General features: G+C 38.0%; 1 protein-coding gene across 3 annotated transcripts in view; it reads left to right on the top strand.

Annotated features, from left to right (window-relative positions):
- The window catches only part of GNPTAB (N-acetylglucosamine-1-phosphate transferase subunits alpha and beta), a 48,919-nt gene extending 34,764 nt beyond the window's left edge, over positions 1 to 14,155 (top strand). For 2 of the 3 annotated variants that reach the window (XM_076339684.1, XM_076339703.1), the window contains 8 exons: positions 54 to 253; positions 527 to 746; positions 1,792 to 1,905; positions 4,540 to 4,625; positions 6,388 to 6,486; positions 10,195 to 10,362; positions 11,702 to 11,792; positions 12,957 to 14,155. In XM_076339684.1, coding sequence (XP_076195799.1) covers positions 54 to 253; positions 527 to 746; positions 1,792 to 1,905; positions 4,540 to 4,625; positions 6,388 to 6,486; positions 10,195 to 10,362; positions 11,702 to 11,792; positions 12,957 to 13,034 — 1,056 coding nt within the window. In that variant the 3' untranslated portion in view covers positions 13,035 to 14,155. Of the gene's footprint in view, positions 1 to 53; positions 254 to 526; positions 747 to 1,791; positions 1,906 to 4,539; positions 4,626 to 6,387; positions 6,487 to 10,194; positions 10,363 to 11,701; positions 11,793 to 12,392; positions 12,451 to 12,956 lie in introns of all 3 variants that reach the window. The other variant, XM_076339693.1, reaches the window with a different exon arrangement.
- Positions 14,156 to 17,813: the final 3,658 nt, after the last annotated feature.

The raw sequence follows: 17,813 nt of genomic DNA on the forward strand, positions 1-17,813 counted from the left end.
TTTTGGTCTTTTTCGATAATGTAACCTTGATTTATGCCTGTCCTGCTGTTCAGGAAGAAGAGTCATTACTTAAACAAATGTCATACTTTACTGATGGTAAACATTTTGGAAGGCAGCTGAAAGATACATTTGCTGATTCCCTTCGATATGTAAATAAGCTTTTAAACAGCAAATTTGGATTTACATCTCGGAAGGTCCCTGCTCATATGCCTCACATGATTGACCGCACTGTTATGCAAGAGCTACAGGATATGTAAGTATGTCTTTGTTTGGAGTAATGTAAAACTATAGGTAATTCTACCTTTCTATTGATGCTTTGCTATAGCTATTTCCAATGTGTTGATGGCTACTCATTGAAATTATATTTTGAAGAGGGAACTAGGGAATATATTACAACATGATAGTTGTGCTAAAATAAGGAGACTTTTGAGGACCTTGTAAAATTCTAGATGAGAATTTGCTTTTAGGTAAGGAATGTTTTACTTTAAGAAACCAGAGTACTAATTTAGTTTACATTCTCATATAGGTTTCCTGAGGAGTTTGACAAGACATCATTTCACAAAGTGCGGCACTCAGAAGATATGCAGTTTGCTTTTTCATACTTCTACTATCTTATGAGTGCAGTCCAGCCACTGAACATTTCTCAGATCTTTGATGAGGTTGATACGGACCAGTCAGGCATTTTGTCTGACCGAGAGATTCGCACGTTGGCCACGAGAATCCATGAACTACCATTAAGTTTGCAGGTACTCTTTCCTTATCAGTAACTTTTAGAGTAACTTCAGTTTTAAAGTCCAAAACTGTTAAAATGAGTCAAATCTTTATTTATCCTTGCTTATAGCATCTGTAACACTTGGCAATTCCTAAATTTTACATGGAGAATATAACATTGTGTTCTACTTTATCATTGTTATATGGAGTCAACAATGACATTCAGTTCTAGCAGCATCAGAAAAATGGATCACTGCTGTCCAAGTTCAAGAAAGCAGTTAGTGTGAGTTTGTCAGAAAAGATGTTCACTGGTAAAAGCCACTGTGAAGAGTGAGATCCTGCTGTGCTTACTTTTGTTCTTGCACATAGTGTAAGACAGTCCGTGCCCTGAGGAACTTGTGGCCTAAAGAAAGAAGTGAGAAAAAACATAGCAAAGAAGTCATACTAGTAAATGCTATGACCATATACGAAGATTCATGTTTCTGTTTTTCTGGGAACCTGACAAACAGAGACATGGTCTTTGTAGGACTTACGCTCTTAGAGACAGTTAGTAGAGAACGAAGTGTACTATTTCTGCTTTACAGAGAGGAATCGGCACAAACCAGTAAAATAATTTGTTCTTGAAGTAGCACATAAAATCATTGGCATAGCTGGAACACAGTCCCGCTTTAGTGTGTTCTTGACCTGTACCTTAGTCAGAAAAACTTCTTCCTGTCCTTTCAGTTCACTTTTCTGTTTGTTTGCTTGATTTGGGGTTTAATATGCCACTGCTGGTTTGGGAATTCTGTAAAATCAGTAAAGGTGTGGTTTTCATTTTTAAATGAAAATGACATTAAGTCATGCTTTATCTGGTCTCAGTTCAACTATGCAATGAGCATTTGCTTTACTTAGGCGTATGGGGAGTCCTACTGACTTCAGCAGTTACTGAATTGGGGTCTGCTGAATATTAAGTCCTCTTTTTCCAACAGTAGCATGGAACTTTGTTATGTAGGTAACAATAAATATGTCTGTGAACCCTGGATTTCTAGAACTATGTCAGTGAGAAAACAGGATTATCTTTTTTCTTTCTCTTTCTGTTAGGATTTGACGGGTCTAGAACAAATGCTAATAAATTGCTCTAAAGCTCTTCCTGCCAACATCACCCAGATCCATGTCATTCCACCAACTCAGGAAGCATATTATGATCCCAATCTGGTAAGAAACATTGGTCTTAAAAGATGATTGGTTTCTTTCCTGAGAATGTATTTACTGTGCTTGAAAAGCTGGTGTGATTTCTAGAAGGAAATTATTTACAAATGTTTCTCCTTGTGTGTACATGAAGTGTTTTAAAATGAAAATTTTACAAGCTACTTCCTACCTTATAAAGCCATTAATTTCCTTCAAAAACAGAGAAAAGCTGAGCTTTAGAATGTTACTATATATGGGATTTTAAAAGTCATCCTTGCTAGGAAAATTCACTTGTGAACCGAAAAGACAGTAAGCCCAATACCTCTCTGACTGGAACTTTCTGATAAGTCTTTATCTGAACTATAACCCATGTATTTAAAACCAAAACAAAACCCAAAAAAACACCAAACCATCAGATGGACATCTTTAGAGTAATTCTTCCTAATCTGAAGGCTTCAGACTAACTGCTTTTAACTTCCAAAGATGGGCTGACAGGAACCTCATGAAGTTCAGCAAGGAGAAGTGCAAAGTCCTGCACCTGGGGAGGAGCAACCCCATGCACCAGTATTATGCTGGGGGCTACCCAGCTGGAAAGCAGCTTGGCAGAAAAGGACCTAGGGGTCCTGGTGGACACCAAGTTGAACATGAGCCAACAGTGTGCCCTTGCTGCAAAGAGGGCTAATGGTATCCTGGGCTGCATTAGACAAAGCATTGCCAGCAGGTCAAGGGAGGTGACCCTTCCCTTCTACTCAGCACTGGTGAGGCCACACCTGGAGTCCTGTGTTCAGTTCCAGGCTCTTCAGTACAAGGGACACATGGACGTACTGGAGGGACTCCAGTGAAGGGCCATGAAGGTGATTAAGGGACTGGAGCATTTCTCTTATGAAAAAAGGTTGAGAGAACGGGGACTGTTTAGCCTAAAAAAGAGCAGTCTCAAGGCAGGATCTCATCGATGAATATGAATATCTGAAGGGAGGGCACAAAGAAGATGGAGCCAGGCTCTTCTCAGTGTTGCCCAGTGGCAGGAGAAGAGGTAATGGCCACAAACGGAAAACACATAAGGGTCTCTAAACATCAGAAACACTTTTTTACTGTGAGGGTGACCAAGCACTGGTGCAGGTTGCCCACTTGTGGGCAGTCTCCATCCTTGGAGACAGCCAAAAGTCATCTGGACGTAGTCCTGGGCAACTGGCACTAGGTGGCCCTGCATGAGCAAGGAAGTTGGAACAGATGAGTGCTCGAGGTCCCTTCCAACCTAAACCATTCTGTGATTCTGTGAAAACCGAGGTCTTAGGACTAGATGTTCCTTAAGGATTTAAGTCCTTAATTGCTATTTTAGTGGTTAAATTCTCATTAAAATCTGCTGGAATTTATGAATCTAGAATCTTTAGATCTAATACCTAAATTTCTTTTACAACAATTTAATTCCTGCATCAACCTATGCATTTGAAAAACAGTGTGGATGTACTTTACTAAATTGACCTGGTGTTTTATAGTTTCAAACCAATACCGTATCAAAGCAAAAATAATGTCGATGAGTACAGATCATGAACTGTTGGGTAGTAGAAGAGCATTATTGATCCCCAACACATGCAAACCATAGTACAAAGATCTACAATGTGTGTGTAGATAAATATATATGGACACTGACTATTTTTTCTTTTTTTTTTCTTTTTCTTTCTCCCCTCTGGACACCTATCCTGCCTTGTAGTCTTATCAGGTTATGTTACAAGGTTTTAAAAATATTTTCCCCTAAGTCTGAATTCCAGCAAAGTTCTAAATAAAGCCATTCTATCAGCCTGATTTGAAGAAATGGAAGTGTGGATTTGAGAATCCTGCACAGTCTGAGGACATTACATCCAGTATAGCCTTACTTCATTTTGCCTCATTATGACTCTCAATTCAGTTTGCAAAATTCTGTGAAGTAAAAACTTTGAAGAATAGTAATAAAGGATGGCTGCCATGAATATGTTTTAAGATGGGGTTGGAAATAAGTCTCAGTGGTTGCGAACAACGTCAAATTACTTTAATCTTTTTGGAGAATTAGTAAAATATTACTAATCTAAGCAGTAATGCCTAATGTACTAATGTTATCGGTCAGTTCAAATAGTGACAAAATAGTGTTTGTGTTTAGCACAGAGGCCTAATTTATTTTTACTTCTGTTAGCTGTTGCAGACAAATTTCTTGGAATGAGTCTACTGCCATAGAAATATCCCTTGAGAACAGGGATTTTACTTCCCAGAATTGTTTCAACATAGCCTGTGTTAGAAATAAGGCCTAATGTGTATCAGCAGTTTGCCTGGCCAGCGTTACTGGTGGCCTCTACCAGAGGAATGTCAAAGACAGCTGTCAAATGAGCTACAATTTCTGAATATTTTATTGAGGATGAAATCTAGAAATTGCAATGTTTTTGCCAAACATGATTGTATTTTTCATATATTTGTATGCATAGGAAATCGTGATGTTATGCACCAGTATCTTTAATTTTTTTTTTTGTTTTTCCCCTCAACAGTTGATCAAGAAACTATTGCTTTTCATTCCAGGAGAGTAAAGCGTACACAGGCCTTTCTAGCTGCAATAGAAGTTTTCTACAAAGTACATCTTTATAACAGACTCTGTAATTTTCGGTAACCTATTACCTAAACAATGTTTTCTTCCAGCCTCCAGTAACAAAAAACCTAGTGACTAATTGCAAACCTGTGACTGATAGAATCCGTAAGGCATACAAGGACAAAAACAAATACAGGTACGTTGTTAGTCCTGTGAAAAGCCATGCTAGGTTTTGTAAAGCAATAAGAAGAGGTATAAATACATACATGACCAAAGATTGGATGTGTATGTTAACAAATCTTAGCTCAATTTAACAGTGGAACTGAAGAAACATACTGATATCTGCTTATGTGTGTTTCACTGTGCAGAATGATTTGATTTTTTTCATGGTTTCTTACTTAGTAGACTAAATATTTCCATGCTGCTTGTGTCTTCTTGGGCCAGATCCTAATTTGTGTTGTACAACAGTAAGCCAGAGTATCTTTAGATGGCTGTATAAATTGACTATATGTAGTGAGTGAGGGCAGTTAAAGTAGCATTAAAAAGGAGGAAAGAGCCTGTCCTGTACATAGAAGTTGTAAATCTGCTTCATTCTTTCTTCTACTGAAGGGTAAAAAAAGAAAAGAAAAAGCGTTTTAGCCTTAACTACCTTGTAGTTTTCCTGCAAGGAGGAGGAGTGACAGGTAGGGAGGAGGACAAGAAAAGAGTTTCCATCCCCTTTGGAAAGGGCAGGACAAACCATGACCATGACCGTGGGTTTGTTTGAATAATTGTGTTTGTGTAGAGCTGCCTGAGATCAGGTTCTCTCAGATCTTTCTTCTCTGAAACCTGCAAACCAATTGCATGCCGATGAGGCTGTTTGCTGGCATGGAGCTCATAGCCTTGTCTCCTGTCCATTGCCTCACCAGCGGCGTTGGGCAGGGGGGAGTGATGGGGAGTCTCTGAAGCATGCAGTTGCCCCAGGAGTGGCTACAAAGTCAAATAAAACTGTAGAATGAAAGAAGGTTACAGATGCAGCTTTTGGACGTTCTTATACATTAATTTATAGTACCTTAAGTTGTGCTGTAAGCTTTGTAAGTAATTCTCTTCCCAGGAGAGTTTATGCTAAAACTGAAAAGCTAACACAACAAATGAGGTTGAAAAATGTTGTGGTGCCTTGAGGCAAGGATTTGCTGTGCTTAATGGTATAAATACATTAGTGTAAGTCAGTTTAAGATATAAGCTGCTCTTTTGTTCTGTGGAACTCCAGTATTGAAAACTGTATTATTAATTTTGTGAGCTTAATAAATGGAGTATGTTCTCAGGTGAGACTTCAAGGAGCAGGCAGGGTCTTTTCTTATATCAAGATAAGAAAGGTAAAAAATACAAGTGTGGTGCCTCTAGTAAGACTGCTGAAAGAGCATTTGACCCCCTTTTAAACTCAAGATATCCTTCAGAAATTTTATACTTCTGTATTTTATATACTTGTTTTGTCTGCACGTTACTGATTAGGTGGATGAGGAAGGTTTTATTTGTATTTAAGGCTGTAGTTTTATATACTCTTCTGTAATTTTAATATTTTTCTGGGATTGGTGATTGAATAAGAACATGTTTTCTCATGTCTGAAGTGTAATTATAAATTACAATTGTAAATTTTGTGTTTAATAAAAAAAAAAGCATAGTAAGTGTTATGTCTACTTTCAGATCAATTGTTACTTTTATGCCAAAACTTGTAGTTTACATAATTTGTATTAGAATTCAGTTCTTCGGTTTATGGGTGGCTACTAATAAATCTACAGGAAAGTGGTTCTGCATAAGAACATTAGCTGAAAAATGTAAATATACTGATAGAAATCAAATTATAAATTGTAATGAAGGTTCGACAGAAATAAGTTATTAAATAAAATATTAAATTAATATTTATTGAATCTGACTTTAGGTTGTTCTATTAATGTATAAATATTTTTTGTAACAATAAGGTTTGAAATCATGGGAGAAGAGGAAATTGCCTTCAAAATGATTCGCACAAATGTTTCTCATGTAGTTGGTCAGCTGGATGACATACGAAAAAATCCCAGGTATCCTGTTTCTTGATTTGTATGAAGTTTTGAGGTGGTTTTGATTTTCTGCTTCAACTGTTTAAACTATTTGTGCGTTGAAAAAAAAAAAATTATTGCAATGCATTTCTACACTGTGTGTTACAGGGCAAGACCAATTTTAACCAAAAGTACTTCTAATTTTTTCTATTTAACTGAAGCTAAGTGACTGCTCTCTCTGTTATTTCTGTTACATTTTTATAGATCTAAAAGCTTTGAAAACTTACAGATAAACTTCAGCTATTTTTGAGGCTTTCATTTTTGCCATTCTTGAGGGCATACAGTTTATATTGCAGGTAGTTTTATTTTAAAGGAAGAGCATTTTGATACGCTTTACGTAATAATTTTAAAATAAAACTTAGGTGTGGATTATTTTGTTACAAAATGAGTTTTGCATATCCATTATGCTTTCATGCTCTATTACAACATGGCAAGAGGTATTAATTTTTAAAAAAAAATATTTGGTGAGAAACCATCCAAAGCCAGAAGGTAGTTCTCTGTTTCTCCACTTCTCAGTGGTGAAAGGTTTAGATAACCAAATCTGAGAGTAGGCTCTGTAGTGTTGAATTAGGCTCCTAAAATGACTGTGAGATAAATGGGGAAAATAAATGTCCTGGGATACATTTCACAGCAACCACCTTGCAAAGCAAAGGGTGCTGTATTTGAGACTCAAGTCTGAATGTGCTTCACAGAAGCATTTAACTATAGTCCTGAGCCCATTGCATAAGACAGGTTCAACAAGACATGGTGAGATAATTTAATAGCCGGCTGTCTTAAAAGTGAGACAGTGCCTCCACCCATCTCCTCTCCTTCCTTCCTCTCGGTTGCACGCTTTTATCTTGCATTTTGCTTCTGTCTTAAAACTAGAGAGTTCTCTGCCAGTTTAATGAGTTTGGCCTCAAGGAGGGGTCTGACAAGTGTCAAAAAACAGAGCAAGGAGGAAAGTAGGACCAGGTACCTTGGGCCAGGGAAAGTGAAACCTCCTCTTGCAGGTCACAGCAAGCTACTGGGTAATCTCAGCTGCCTGTAAAGCTACACCATTGCATTTCTAGATAAAGAGCAGGTTTTCACTTGCCTCTTACACTGTACTACTTGCTAGGTCATTCATTCAGAAAGGGGTATGCTAGTCTTGAGACATTTTGTAGCTGAAGGTGGTTTGTATCTATTGCTCTTCCTTACAGGAGTGCCTTCTGGCCGCATAACTCTTGCATTCCAGTTCCCACAATGACCCGGTTCAAAAGAAAAGTGGGCAGTGCCCTACCTCACCCTGCCACTTCGCCTTCCTCCTCTATTTCTTTGTATCTGCTGGCTAGGACTTTTTCTCAAATGTAGGTGTGATTGCAAGCCTTCTGTTAGCCCCAAGGAGGGCGCGTAACGTGAGTTTCTCACCTTCAGTGTTCAAGTTCATGCTTGCAATCACTTGGCTTCTTACTTTTAAGGATGGTTGCTGATGTCAGACTTGATCCTGATGCTGTGTTGGTTGTGCTATGAGTATGTCTAATGGATTGAGGCCTTTAGCAACTTAAAATGGAGCTGCCTATTCTGTGGAGTGATTGCATCCTTAGATGAGGATGTGTTTGCGTAAGGGTGTCTAGTCTGTTGTCACAGGAACCTCAGCAGGCAAGATGAGGCAGGCAAGCTGATCTGTCTTGAATCTTCCCTAATTTTCATATGATGCACTGGCATGCTATTATGGACTCAGCCTGAGTCTCCATATATGCATATGCTTTTGGTTTGTTTGGTTTTTTTTCCCCCCCCCCTCTGAAGGAACAATAGTGTATTGTAGTCCCAGATTATTGGCTGGTCGTGAAGCGAGGTTGAGTCAATTGCTTGGGCTGTATTCCTGCAAAGTATAGTGCAGTACTGTAGTCATATCTTGTTAGCAAAGGAGAGCTGGCGTGGCTATGTAGGCATGCCATTTCCTTCTCTTTGCCATGCTTTCCTTGAGTATAAAACAGAATAGCTATACACAGTCTGTAAAAACAGGTATTCGGTGCCTCTCTTGGGACAAACTAAAAGTATTTTTCATGTACTGATCTGCCTAAAATGTTTGGTTTGCATCCTTAAGGAAAAGTGAGCCTTAATCATCTAGGCATTAATTCTGGAATATCCAAAGGAATGTCAGATTTGGTTTCTTTAGGATGGATTAAAACAGGCTTTCCATTTGAAACAGGTTAATATCCTCATCTCTCCCACTTACTGTGCTTTGGTTTGCTCTGTGTAGCAGCCTCTCACTCTGTAAACTGCATCACTTTCAGATGAAGCTAAACAGGGATATAGACTCCAGGAGTGCAGCTACTGCATTCCCAGGGCTAATGAGCTGCCAGTCCAAGGGACAAGGTCAGCGATAGTCCAGAGTGAACTCCCAAAATGCTTATAGTGTAGACATATGATTGCCATAACTAGCTGCTTTGCATAGTATTACTTGATAGTGTAGACATAGCCTGCTCATCTTTGAAGAGGAGAGGCATATTTTGTTTGTCTCAGACGTAGCAATTTGAATGACTGTTTGTTCCCTGCATGTAATTGTCTAGAACAAGGTTACCAATTCTGCCAGATTCAGTACAGACTGAGGAAAAGTGGTAATGCCCTGTGTAGGCCCATTCATGTGCTCTAGAGTTCTGCTTATTTCCAGCTTCATGTAGGAAGTCTGAACTTTGCTCTTTGAAAGAGCACACCATACTATGGAGAATACAGCTGACCAGAACTACTTATTTACAAAGGTTAGCAATTACAAGGCTTATGTCACCAGATATGATTTCTCCCTCTGGGGAAAAGGTAAGGGTCTTGTATCTCACAATATAAATAAAGCACATAACCTTGCCTATATGTGGGAAAGGGAATTTTTGTTGTCAAGCACCAGGTCAGAGTGGCCAAGGTGCCAGTCTAGCACACTAACTGCTGCTTTAGTTTCAGTAATTTGCAGTAACTTAGATAGTTCTGTGTTTCTTATATGAGAAGTAACTCTCTGCAGGAGGCATTATGGGGAGCATGCTTATTTGGTCACAGTGATTTCCATGTGAATTCTATCCAGGTTGTTGTTGTTTGTATTTTGGTTGATTATACAAGTTCATCTTTGGGTCTCTGATTCAAGTCACATCCTGCCCAGTTTATGTAGTGTTCTCAGTAACTCAAAGCCTGGGGACCAAGCTTTGCCTTCTCTTGTACAATCTTCTATGGCTTTTATGTTGACTTTCTCTGAAGAGTGCAACATACACAGTAAAATATTAATAATCTTGTATGTTCACCTCCTACAGTGGAGCTCATTTTGTTGTTTAAGATACTTTACTCATGACAATTTATTTAAAACGGTAAAAACCCTTACCAAAATCATAATGCTGGCCTTTCTAACCTGCTGTCTATATCCAGTGGTGGGCTCCGGGATGATGCATACTAGTGCCCATTAGATGGCAGCATTATATAAGTAGACAGAGAAATGTGGCTTGTTCATTTGATTCCTCAGAGGTTTTGACTCGCTGTCAGCCTTGGTGCTCTTAGACTTAAAATAAAATTAATTTAAAATAATGCAACAGTAAGAAAACTGATTACCAGTATCAAATATATCAATTTGGTTTTAAAAGGATACTGTATCAATTTTGTTTGAAAGGATTGTGTTTGTGTTCTTGGTTTGCCAATACCTTTGCCGTATTAGTAAAGGAAATATTCTAACAAAGACTTCCTGTTTTCTAGAAAATTTGTTTGCCTAAATGACAATATTGATCATAATCATAAGGATGCTCAGACAGTTAAAGCGGTGCTTAGGGATTTTTATGAATCAATGTTTCCCATACCTTCCCAATTTGAACTGCCAAGAGAATATCGGAATCGTTTCCTTCACATGCATGAACTCCAAGAATGGTATGTTACACAGATTCTCTTCAAGTTATTGTAGTGCAATAGCATATAATTACAGACCATATTGGTACAAGCCATTTTTCCCCCCAGTATTGTCATGAAGGAGTTAACAGCGAAGATAATGTGAAAAGATTTGAATGGACTAAAATTTGAGGTTTGCAGGGTTTGGGTTTTTCTGTTGCTCCTAAAGTCATTAACATTTCATTGATTGGCCCTAAGATACTTCAAAGACAAAGGTTTAAAAGAAAAAAAAATCAGGACTTCTGACTTTCTTTAAATGTAAAAAAAAAAAAAAAAACATTGTTTGGAATGCCTGTTGCAGAGGGACAATAGAAACTATGTTAACTTTCTCACTAACTGATTTAATTGTTTTTAATCTGTCAGACAGCAATAATCAGCTGGATAATCATCAGAAAAGATACGTGTGTCTCATTTTTACATAATGTGTGAAATTTTCATGTGTATTTACCTCTTGCCATTTTATAAATAATATTTTAACTTCAGATATTGGAGAAGTTGATTTGAGAATACAAGCAAAAGTTTGGCAAGTGTCGTGATAAAAATGAGACAAGAAGAGTGGTATAGTAATGTTGTTGCTGATCAGCAAATTATAAGAGATAGCTGTTATAAGGAAAGAGAAAATATTAGAGGAACTGTAGAAAAGGTTCAGGAGGTGTGGATTGTAGTGCTACAAGCCCTGCTATGTAGCAGTGGCAGAGAGAGTGGGGGGCAAACCCGTTTCAGCAGTTAGCTGTAGAAATTTGGGCTGGAGGAGTAGACATACTGTTGGCTTTCTTTTTGAGGACATCCACCAAGGCTTTGTTAGCTTCACAAGAACACTTTGTAGCCAAAGCAGATTTCTACCAGGGTGGGTTAAAGCATGCTGAAGTGCTGGTGGAAATCCACGTTTATCAAAATGTTTTACAGAATCATAGGGCAGCCCAGGTTGGAAGGGACCTCAAAAGATCATCTGGCCCAACATTTTGTGGGAAAGGGAGCCTAGATGAGATTATCTAGCACCCTGTCCAGTTGCTTCTTGAAAACCTCCAGTGGTGGGGACTCCACCATATCCCTGGGGTGGTTGTTCCAGTGAATGATTGTTCTCACTTTAAAAAAATTTTCTTATATCAAGACAAAACCTCTCCCAGTCCAACTTGTACCTCTTGCCCCTTGTCCTCTCCATGTGGGTCTTTGTGAAGAGAGAGCCTCCATCCTCTTTCTAGCCACCCTTTAAGTACTGGAAAAAATTTCTTTGCCTGTTTCATGGAAACTCTTTAAAGTTTATGTATTTGCATTGATAATATATGAAGCTGTTTTTCTGTTTCATTCTTTCTTTGTGCAGGAGGGCATATAGAGACAAGCTCAAATTCTGGACCCATTGTGTTCTAGTAACACTTATTGTATTTACAGTCATCTCATTTTTTGCTGAACAGGTAAAATTAATATCTTGTTATCAATTCTATAACGTCTAATAGATTGCTGTATCTTCAGGATAACATAAAATGGATTTCTTAAATAGGTTTTGACGAGTAGCTAGGATTTTTCCTTCATAAAGCAAGTAAAGATGATACATGACTGATGATTAGGTTCCTTCAATTTTTAAGTCATGTTGAGATTCCTTGAAAAGAGAGTCTTATGGGGGGAAGGAGAGTGGTGTTCCCTTTTCAGGCGCTTTGTGACTGTCAAGTCCATAAGTGTGCTAAATTTGGATGTTCAAAATCAGTAATTGTTTTTGAAAGTCTTGGTCTATTAACACACATATTGGTAAAAGCGCGAATTAATTAACAGGAAGAAAATTTAAGTAATAGCAATACTCGAGTCCTGAAGAGAATCTCAAGGTATTTAGGGGCCCTATCTAAATCTCTTCCCTAAGTAATTGCAAAGACTTCTATTAAATTCAAAAGGTTTTGAATTCGACTTGAAGGAAAAAAGCCTCCACTTCTGCAAGCATAAAAGAACTTTCTTGAACGTGATTAATCCTGCTAAACTTAGAGGGAGTCAATGGAACAAATCATATGGGTAATTCTTTGCAGGTTGGGGCCTTAAGTAACCCTTTCCGTGGTCTGATGAAGAGGGTGTAATTCTTGAAAGGTTGGCTTTTGATTATTATTTTTTTTCCCACCTGTAACTTTTGCATGAATCTTTCCCTTGATTTTCAGCCTTTTGTATATATTAGAAAACTCGCCCTGCATTAGTAACTTGGTTTTGGAAGGGGGTACTCAACTCAGTGGTACAGCTAGGTATATAAATACTGTTTTAAGATGCCAGCTTTGTGTTGATCTTTTAGAAACTGAGTGTAGCCTGATGTTATATTAATTTAAACACACAAATTAACTTTAAAATAATCAGAATATAGGCATACTGTGTTTTTCACTTTCTGCTTGTATTCTGGTTATTGAGAAGTCTGGTGGAAATGTGCACGCCTAATAGATGAATTTCAGTAAATAACTTTCTTCCTGTGCAGTGAAAAAAAATACAGGATTGACTTAATTACCCTGGATGGTACAGATTTTATAGTTTCTAGGATGAAAGCCTGACCAGCTGTGCACCTCTACCCCAGCAGAGAACTAAATATTATATTTTTTTTCCCTCCTCAGCTAATTGCACTTAAACGAAAGATTTTTCCAAGGAGAAGGATCCAAAAGGAAGTTGGTCATGAACGAATCAAAGTGTAGAAGAGCTTTATTTTGGAGATCAGTCTACCTCAAGATGTGATAAGCATTTAAAATCTCTCACTCATAAGTGTCTTTTATGGTTTGAATTTTAACTATGTTGATATGAAGTAAAAAAATCACGCATCTACAGTCAGAATCTCCGCAGTACTCTTCGTAATATACAAGCTGCTGGAGCTGTGACGATGCAAAACAACAAAAAAAATAATTGCAGGAAACCTGTACATAGGCAGTTTTCAACAGATCTTACTTTACAACTGTTAGTTCATGGCCATGTTATCCTTTTTTATAAAAAGGGTTATCTAAAGAAATGTAGCTGCATTTATTGCAGTGGATGTTGCCAACTAGATAAAATGTTGGAAGGCAAAGTTGTTTGGGATCAGCTTAATAGGTCCTTGATCTTGCGTTCCAAAACATTTTGCAAATTTCTGTCGTTGCTGCTTTTTTTAGCCCTACGGGAAAATTAAGAATTATGTAACTTGTCATTTAGATTCGGTATACATTTATTGATGTTGACATTCTTTAAAGCACAGTGACAATTCATCCCCCTATTTGTAATATTTAATTGGGATTTGGAAGAAATGTATGCTAATAGAAAAATACACAGTAAAAGAACAACTAATGGTTATTTGAAAGATACTTTATATCTGGTGTATTATATTCCAAAGAATACAGTGGTGTTATTTCTTGACTTGATTACAAAGAGAGGGTTGTAATCAAATGAAAATGATCAAGGTATAGTATTTTACAAGCATTGTAAGTATAAAAGCAAAAGTGCCTCTCTATGAATGGGTAACAAACTGTTTTAATGTAACAGTGTATGGGAGCAGTGTTTCACTTCAGAAAACAATATTTGTACTGACATATGAAGCTTTGGTGTTTTTAAATTTAACAGGGTTTGGCCCTGTATTTTGCTGAGACATCAGAATAGCGCGGTTTTATGTGGGAAAGGATACTGAATCTTTTTGAGCAGAAATTTTTGGTGGTGTATCTTCAGTTAATTGTATTAGCAGTATTCAAAAAAGCATTAATTTTTGTAATCAGATGATGTATAAAATGTATGTGCATATGTATTGTAAAATACATGGTTTGCTTTGAAATTAACTAAAATGTGATAAAAGTTTTGTCTGTTGTTTGTTTTAAAGTAAACCAAAACTCACCCATTTTGATAAATTAGCCATTAATGCATATGAATCCTTATGTTAAAAGTTATTATTTTTCCCTTAAACTTCCAAGAGTAATAATTTAATATTAATTTGAAGCGTGAATGGATTCTCAAAGTAGAATCAAACTTTCAAGCATTGTAAAAATGCAAGCACTTTTACTTATTAAGGTTATATTTCATAATAGCAATAAACATTTTGCTGAAACGTAGACTATAAGTAAGTAGTTTAAATCTACAGTACGTCAGACTAGCAGAAAAAGACATTTCAAGAAATACAAGAAAGCTTTGATAGCTTCTTACACTTCAAACTATTATTAGATAGATTCAAGTTTGACTAGGATCTGTTTGGGTTTTTTTAAGCTAACATTTGGCATTCTAATCAAAACAGCTGGAAAAACGGTTTAAATTTTAAGGCAGTTTTTCTGCTGAAGTTATGTATAAATGGTTTGCATAGGTAGCTTGGATGTCACTGCAATTCATTTTTGTTTAAGCAGTTTTCAAGGTAAGTTCATGGCATTTTGTTTAACTTCAGCAACAATAGCCAAAAGATGTAGCATAAACTTACTGAGAAGCATCCATTGAAAATCACTGCTGAAACTTGTGAGCATGGTACCTGGGAAAAAAGCAAGCAAGGGAAGCGAGATAATATGCAAACAGTATTGCGGTGGCAACCAAGCGCTCACCCAGCCACTTGCTCACTCCTGCCAGTGGGATGAGGGAGGGAATCAGAAAAGTAAAAGCGCTACAGTACAGGCGTTACCAGGGCTCTTTTGGTCACCACTATAAAATGCAACACCATGGGGGCTGCTGTGAGGAAAGCTAACTCCACCCCAGCCAGACCCAGTAAAAACTTAAACTTAGCTAAGGAAATACTAAGTTAAATTTCTCAAATGGTTGAGGTTGATGAGAAGATTGAAAATTGAAATAGTGCTAGGATTTTCTTTAATTTGGGTTTTGCATTTGGTCTTCATAAATAAAGAGCAAGATACCTTCACTGGCTGAGGACTGAAAATCCTGTGAGAACAGCAGAAACATCTGAAACGTGGAACAGATGGTTTGTAAAATTAATCTGACCGGAGAAATATTGCCTGTTTGCACTGACTTACAGAAAAAGCCTCTCTCGGCGTCATACCCTAGCCCACATACACTGTAACAATCTATTTTGCAGACTTTGTGTTGTCTGAAGGAGAAAATAAAGCCATTTTTATTAAAAAAAAAAAAAAAAAAAAAAAAAAGGTAGGTGAGATTTAAACGCGTTTAATGCTGAATCAGGACGACCAGCCCAGCCTAGGCCACAGGCACCGCTCCTGAGGGCCCCGTGGGGGGGGTGTTACTGCGCATGCGCCCTCTCCCCTTTGTGCGGCCCGCCCTGTTTCCCGCCTTTTCGTCGGGGGAGGGAGTTGCTGGGGCGGGCCCGCGTCCCGTTATCCCTGCCTGCCTCTCGCCCCGGGAAGAGAGGGAGGGAGCGTGAGGGCTGCGAGGGATTCTGGTGCCGGCGGGGGTGAGGGTTTTTGGGCGAAGCGGTGTTCCCTCTCGTCTGCGGGAGGGTGCGAGGCGCCCTCTCTCCCTGCTGCTGGGGTGTCCCCTCCGTGTGAGGCAGCGGCAGCCGTGGTGAGCGCTGCGCGGGGGTGAGGCGGTGAGAGTGGAGAAGAGTCCATTGCAGGGCGGAGGCAGAGGGAGAGGGATGAAAGGCAGTTGGGCAGAGAGTAAAGAACAGTGTTAGGACACCGCAGTGCCCCTCAGCCTTTGACACCCCAGTGGATTCCACTTGATACTTGTGGCAGTGGCGTGGCGTGGGCCCAAGTCTCCCTTGCTGCTCTGAGGTAGAAACAGGTGGGCCCCTGTTGTGAAAAGCCCCACATAAGAGATTCACACAAATACTGGTTTATTTCATATCTTTTTAGGCAGGGTGAAAAAAGCAGGTGAGTTTCTCTGAAAAACCGTTGTTAAATACACAACTGTGGATTGAAGATACTTGAATCGGCTAAGCTACACAGGATGAGTGATGGCTGTATGGGGTCATGAGGTGGCAAGATTGTTTTGCAGTGTCTGGAGGGACTGGGGAGTCCTGCTTTGTATACTGTTTTTCAATACAAAGAAAGGTGCCTGTATGTGAGATAAAATATATGTAAATAAATATCTGTTCATGCTTGCAGTTTAAAGTTGAAGCGCTTTGGCAGCACAGAGACATGCACAGCCAGATGCTGTACCGCTACTTTGCTCCTTGAATCATGTTTTCAACAGCTGCAGTAGTTGAAAAGCGGAATGAGTCTTGAAAATTTTCTCTCATTTGAGGATAATTTTGATGCAAGAGCTTTTGATTTTCCAATTAATAATTTGAAGAGGTTTTGGGGGTTGTTTTTTTTAAAAAATACTTGTCTAAAAGTCTTCACTTCATACTATAGCATCAACTACAAAAAAAGCTGGGTATTAAAAAGCAGTGTTTCTTACTTAGTAGCTTAGTATGATCACGTTGTATATATCCAATACGTGGTTAAAGAAATATTTTCATAGCTATGGATGACTAATTAAAAAAAAAGAGAAATGGGAAACTCGGGTGTGTGAGACAGCTGTTAATGTTGGGGGGACTTCACAGTCCTGGAAATTAAAAAGATCTTTACTGGAGTTCTCAATTTCAGTGTGTGAACTTAATTTTCAGGTCTGTCTTTGCCCTGCCTTGTGGAAAACCTATTGATATTTCTTGCTGTGTTGAATTGCATCTAGAATGAGAAGTTTATTCACTGCTGAGTCACATCTTGCTCAGTTTGGAAAACAGGGTACTTACAGCTGATTTTTTTTCTGTATTCTTTCCGTCTTCCAAGTAATCCAGTTATTTTTTGGAAGATTTTTAAAAGTATATGTCATGTGACATTTAACTTGAAATGCTTCATACCTCTTGCTATCAGACAAAGATAATGAGAAGAAATATTTCAGCAAGGATTCAGTAGCTTGCTATTTCCTGTTGTATTTGTATATTATTTCTATTGTTGATAAAGTGCTGAGAAAAAAACGATTTTGTCACTCATGCATTTAATGATTAAAACTATGCTCTTTTCCTTCTAAATTGATATTTTACTCCTTGAATATTTATAAAAATACACAGAATATATAAAAATTAGTATTGCTAAAGTAACGAAGTGTTTTTTAAGAGGGCTGTGTATTTGTAAAACATTTACAGATACAGAAACTGCATTAGTTACATTACAGAATGCAGAGGCATAATAGCTAAAAATAAAGATAATTCAGAAAGTGAAAGTTGCCCAGGATTTTTAAAAATGGCATATGTGTGTGTATATTTGTCTGTCTAGTGTGGGATGGCTTGTAGAAGCAGATTGTTCTTTATGGTTTAGCACTTATGTATTTTGTAAAATAGACTATTGGCATAGCTTTTTGGGAATGCAGTACTGGATATGACAAAATACGTAATAAACATTATGGAAGCCGAGCAGGCAGGCACCTTAAGAAAGTGCATAATTTATTTCCTTGTTTTTCAGCAGAATAAAGTATGTAGCTACTAGCCCTGGTATTTTTTTTACCCTGTTCTTAAAAACACCACTGATGAGTAATCCTGTGGATCACCTCAAAACTAAAACAGTTTGACTGCTTGAATATCCTTA

This window comes from Aptenodytes patagonicus, chromosome 1, assembly GCF_965638725.1.
Source record: "Aptenodytes patagonicus chromosome 1, bAptPat1.pri.cur, whole genome shotgun sequence".
NCBI classification, from domain to species: domain Eukaryota; kingdom Metazoa; phylum Chordata; class Aves; order Sphenisciformes; family Spheniscidae; genus Aptenodytes; species Aptenodytes patagonicus.